At 38.7% G+C, this 6025-nt stretch overlaps 1 protein-coding gene across 1 annotated transcript; it reads left to right on the top strand.

Annotated features, from left to right (window-relative positions):
- The first annotated feature begins 3484 nt into the window (after nt 1–3484).
- LOC105054186 (NAC domain-containing protein 37) lies at nt 3485–6025 on the top strand. Its single transcript, XM_010935634.4, has 3 exons — nt 3485–3670; nt 3868–4139; nt 5343–6025. The coding sequence occupies exons 1-3, from the start codon at nt 3499–3501 to the stop codon at nt 5904–5906; spliced, it is 1008 nt and encodes a 335-aa protein (XP_010933936.3). The 5' UTR covers nt 3485–3498; the 3' UTR covers nt 5907–6025.

The raw sequence follows: 6025 nt of genomic DNA, 5'->3' as shown, positions 1-6025 counted from the left end.
GCTACACCGAGTCCCCTTCACATGGCAAATGCATGGGCGTAACATCTCTTAATTTATTGTCTGCTCCATGATCTTTCTATGCTGATCTGTTTGTTTTCCCCTTTATTTTGGCTCACAGTGATGAAAGTTTTTGGTTTTGTTCCAAGTGTCAAATTTATGCCGCTGTAGCTATGAAGAGTGCTTGGGCTTTGTCTTGGATTTGAGTGTTGTGATGAAAGAAGACATCTTAGACTAGTATTCTCATACTGGTGTCGCTAGTATAACATCTTCCCTATAAGATTTTCTATGTTCTGATTGCTTGTTCTGTGCGATCTTGAAAGGATAAAAAAGAGTTGGATTTCCTACTATCTTTACCCATGCGTTTAAAAAATTTTCATAGTAGGAATTGTCTTAGTGTCATAAATTTCCTTTTACGATTATCTATCTTATGTCTCTCAAAAGAAACTAGACGAGAGAGAGAGAGAGAGAGAGAGAGAGAGAAGAGATCATCTATATCATACATGTTTAAGATTTAGGGCAGCTGGGTTGTTCCTTGTCACATTTGTTTGTGTTTTCCAGTTCTTAGAGTGTTCAACTATGCTTTTGACATGTTTCTATATAACTTTTATGGTGATTTTCTCCATTTTTATAGTTGTGGTGTTAAAACATTAGGGTTTCTGTTAGCTTTGTTTGTTCTCATTCGGTGATCTAGCTAGGCCATTTCAGAAATAGCTTTTCTTCTTTGTGTAATTAATATTTCACGTATATATCTTTCCTTTGCAAGGATCAGAAGTGGTAGATATCATTAATTAGAGTAGCATTACAGTTGCTGTTGTAATGCCATTCTGATGTTTGTTTCAAGTTTCAACCTTCATCACCTTTTCTTCACCACTAGGCTGACATCAAAAAGAAAGTGAGGTTTGCTAATCGCATTACGGTTCTACTAGTTCTTAGCTGCAGCTGTCATTCAAATTTTTCATTTTGTACTATCAGTCACATTTCAAGTCTAATATTCATCACAAGTACATCAAATTATCTTAGGCATAGTTTTTTTTTTTTTTTTTTTGATGGAGAACTCACTCAAGTTCTCTTGAGTTTCCTTCTTATTATCTAGGAGGAAATGGGAGACTAATTTTCCATAGATATACTATTTTCCCATTTCTTCGTCTATTTTTGCATTTGTATGATATCCTATCTTTTATTATCAGAACAAAATTTGTTAATCCACCTTCCTCGAAAAGTTCTTCTTGTTATTCTTTCTGCTATGTTCGATTATTCTCTTTAATTATTATATTTCCAAATGTTTTTTTCTCTCCCGTTCTGAAAGATTAAAAAAAAAAAAAAAAAAGGAGAGAATGAACTAGATCTCCACCCCCCCCCCCCCCCCGACACACATCTTTCTCTCTCTTGATAATTCTAATAGTAATCTCGCCTCTTGATCCAATTAGTTAGTCCACGATCCCCTTTTTTAAAACAAATCAGTCTAGCTATTATGTTTTTCATTGTATTAGCCTCTCTTCCTCCCTAGTCCCACCATCTTTTTCTCTCTTCATAATTCTTGCAATACTCTCTTCCAGAGCCTGTCCATCTCTTCCAGAACCCGGCCACCACCAACCTCCCTTCCCCCCTCCCTCTCTCCTCCCTCTTCTCTCTCTCTCTCTCTCTCTCTCTATCGCGTATGCACAGCTAAAATCCATAATACACCACAATACCCAAGAGGATTGACACATGTAGACTTTTCTTGCTGCCACTGCTGCAACTTCTATATAAAATACCATGAAGTTGGCATTCGGAGTTAGTTACTCTACAGGGCCCAAGGTCCGCAGATGTGCCATGGAATTCCCAGACAAAGGGACAAAGAAATCAGAAAGCCGTGCAGAGCTAAGTGTGCACATTTTTTTAGCCACTCCTTGGCATGCCTGATCCAAGAAAGAGCCTCCCTCTGTCCCCATTCATTCTTTTTGCTCCCACACCAACTTTTTCCCTTTGAACACGAAGCGCATGCTTTCTCTCCTCGCAAACGTCAGCCACTTGTCCCATGCTCGGGGGACCTCATCTACCTAATGTTTTCTTTATAAGTTAATTGTGTTATCCTCTCTCGCTCTCTCTCTCTCTCTCTCTCCACTATTCTATGTTGCATGAGGAGAGTTTCTTTGCCAATAGAAAATTAAGTTGCATGACGATGGAAAGCTGAGGACTGCTTTAAAAGGCAAGAGAAAATAAACAGATGGAGATCCTTTTCTGATGGATTTTCTCTTTCTTAGGAACAAGAGATCCGCAATTCCTAGCAAGAGAATTTATAAGAATTGTTTTTGCAAAGGCAAGGCTCTTCTTAGACCCTCTAATTAATTAAGAAGGTGTTCGAGGTGATGAGATCAATAGCATGATAAATTCTGAAATGATTTGTTACATCATTATATGGTTGTAGTTGTCAACGAGTATAGAAAATCTATATTCTGCATGTATAGTTTAGATTGTGAAAGGACACGAATTTTACTTAAAAAAGAGCATGTGTAAAAGAAATCTCTAATTTCTTTGCTGCTCGAGTTCTCATATGGATGCCTGGAACAGTTCAGTTTTCGTTTGTGGATTTCAGATGTATGCTCCTATTGAAATGTTGTATGATGTTATGAATTGGTAGTGCTGTTCTTTTTTTTTTTTTTCTGGAGCAAAATTGTAGCAGTTCCAAGGTAAATGCTCTTTTTTTCCCCATATTGACACCCGAAAGTAGATGTATCACCCTCTGCGGACTTTAGTGAGCATGGACCCTTTTTGCCTCCAGAAGTGATGATCTTCATTTCTTATTTCATTTCCATGATCTTTATTATAATTATATCCAGTCAATTATTTGCTCCATCTAGGAATACAAACAAACCTGACCATAAGAACTTCATAGATATTCTTTCGATTGTCTTCTTTAAAATCATCTAGAAACTATATTGCTGACATATAATTCCAAGTTTTTTGTTGGTTATTCTGCATTTGTGATTGTTAAAAATATAAGATCATACTTCTCTCTTTATCTAGATCATCTACAGTATGACAAATATTCTGTAAATAAAAAGATGTATAGCAACTTTCTCTTTTTGTCGCTCTTCTTTTATATTCCCCTTTCTATATTGGAGCTATGATTCTTAGTGGACTCATGGAGCACATGTTCTTTGAAGAATCATTTACATCATTCCCCTTCAGGAGACAACATCATGAGCAGGAATTGTGTGCATGTCTGTGCTTCTTCTCAGACCATTGAGTACCAGCTACTAACCTGGAACCACCAAAACTCCCCTCTGACTTCATCAAACACAGAAAACACATCATAACTGCTTTCGTGTCCAAGGCCTCGCGTTCAGTAAATAGGCTGCCTCCCTTTTTGGTACATGAAAAGCCGGATATATGACACATGAATGGCTTCATGTGGTCTGAAGAGTTCTTTTAATACATAGGAACATGTGTGTGCTTCTGTTCTTGCATTGCCTAGGAATGTTAATTAGTGATGGAATTATGGGTGGGTGAAATTTGATGCAGGTGATGGACTCCATGGAATCATGCGTTCCTCCTGGGTTTAGATTTCATCCTACTGATGAGGAGCTCGTCGGCTATTACCTTAAAAAGAAAGTGGCTTCTCAAAAGATAGACCTTGATGTCATCAAAGAGATTGATCTGTACAGAATCGAACCATGGGATCTTCAAGGTTAGGACAATGTACACTATATAAATATCTCTTTTCAGGATTATTAGTACTTGAAAATTCTTCATCTTAGTTTTGGAGTTACCCTTCTAAATCTTTGACAATATAGGATTGGATTACTCTGGCCAGGTTCATGTTTATCTTTCTACAGATAAAGAAATGATGACATTTTTTTTTTCTTTTTTATTATGTACTAAAAGAATGGTGTCGGATCGGATATGAAGAGCAAAGTGAGTGGTACTTCTTCAGCCACAAGGATAAGAAGTACCCAACAGGCACAAGGACGAATAGGGCAACATTGTCCGGGTTTTGGAAGGCAACAGGCCGAGACAAGGCCGTCCACGACAAGAACAAGCTTATTGGCATGAGGAAGACACTGGTCTTCTACAAGGGAAGAGCACCCAATGGACAGAAGACTGACTGGATCATACACGAGTACAGGCTTGAGTCTGAAGAGAATGGACCACCTCAGGCAAGCTCAAAAACAAACCTTCTCCCTCATTAAGCTTACGAAGTATGGTTATATAGAAACTGTACTGAGATAAAATAATGGTTATCTCTTCTGATATTTTTATTGACAATCTTTTAAAAGGATACGTCTGAGAATAGTTTTTTTGTATACTCAATACCGAACATATTATGTACCCCAGCAAAGAAATAATAGTTTTTTTGTATACTTAATACCAAACATATTATGTACCCCCAAAAAAGTACTGAACATACCTAAGTTTTGTTTTCCAGAACACAAAAAGTTCAAATTATCAAGAAAAGTTTAGTCTCAGCAAAAACACATGAAGAAGAACTAGATGGATAAAGTTTGAGCCAAATTTGCCTTGCAGTAGAAAACATTAGTTGCTTTACATCATGCTTATTATCTAGAAGAATTGTATTGGATTTATGGCCACTGCTCATCCAGAAAGGAGACTTTGTAGAGATGGATTTGGTGAGATTATGTTTATGGATAGATACGCATAGAAAGTGGATGCATGCACCTAGTTTTTATTTCAACAGTCAAATGTATAAACCTTTTCTTTTTCAGGCAAGACTCCTTTTAATCTCTCCAATCCTATTTTATATAGTCTTGATATCTTTATAAAGTAATGCGGGTAGACAGCAACAAAAAGTCTCTAGAAAGAAGACCCACTAGCAAAGGGTTTTAAAAGAAAAAAATCACTAGGCGGGTAATGAATAAACCCTAGTTGCTGAACCGAGATCCCCAAGCGGACGGTTTTGAGCAAACAACTTAAACGCGTATAAAGAATCTTTTAATAAAGAGATGGGACAAGAAACTTCGAAGAAGATGGACTGAAGTATTATTGGATTAATTTGGACGAAAAGCCATCATCCCTTCCTGTTTTCATATATGGAAAAGTTTCCATTCCACTCACAAAAGGAACTTCCTCTCCTTTTCACTTTCAGGAGGAGGAAAAAAAAAAAAACTTTAGAACAAGACTATCCACCCAAATGTCTTCCTTCGCACCTATCAACTAACCAACGTTTCTCATTCCTCGAGAACTTTAGCTAGTCTTCACTTTTAAAAAAGATTCTTTCAAACAACAAGTACTCCCATCAGCCTCTCTTGACTCCTGTCGAACAGCTTTTTCTCCTCTTCTTTCGCTATGGTACGCACGAACTAATAGTCATCTCCTGCTCCTATCCTTGGTGCTCTTTGCAGGAAGAAGGATGGGTCGTTTGTCGAGCATTCAAGAAACGTCCTGCCTGCCCAACGAGGAGTGTTGTCGATGTGTGGGACTCCAATTATGGCTATGACGATCCCAGCAGGGTGAGATCCTCCATTGTCAACCCAATGGAATACCTCCAGATGCAGCCCAAGAGTCTCCTCTGCAAGCAGGAGACCGAGCTTGACCACCTGAACCTCTTGCACTCAAACCAATTGTTCCAACTCCCACAACTCGAGAGCCCCTCGCTACCCTTAGTGAAGCAACCCAGCCTACTCTCTATAGCCACTGAGAACGAAGATGAGGAGCAAACAAGAAGTTGCAACGCCATCGACAAGGTGACCGATTGGAGGGCCCTCGACAAGTTTGTTGCATCCCAGTTGAGCCAGGAAGATAGGTTCAGCGCCGAACGGGTAGTTTCAGATTTTGGTGCAGACAATGACTCGGACATGGCGCTGCTGTTGCTTCAGAGTGGAAGGGAGGAGGTGGGCAAATTGAATGGGTTCTTGACCTCCGGGGAACCGGAATGTGACATAGGAATCTGTGTGTTTGAGAAATGAGCCTATATGGAGAGGGGTAAGGGAGTTGCTTGATCAGAACTTGTTCTTTCTTCTTCTTTTATTCTATGTATAAGTTTGTGATTGGCTATCATAAAGTTGGGCTTTGCGCTGAGCTACTA

This window comes from Elaeis guineensis, chromosome 11, assembly GCF_000442705.2.
Source record: "Elaeis guineensis isolate ETL-2024a chromosome 11, EG11, whole genome shotgun sequence".
NCBI classification, from domain to species: domain Eukaryota; kingdom Viridiplantae; phylum Streptophyta; class Magnoliopsida; order Arecales; family Arecaceae; genus Elaeis; species Elaeis guineensis.
This window is presented reverse-complemented; position numbering and strand designations above follow the sequence as displayed.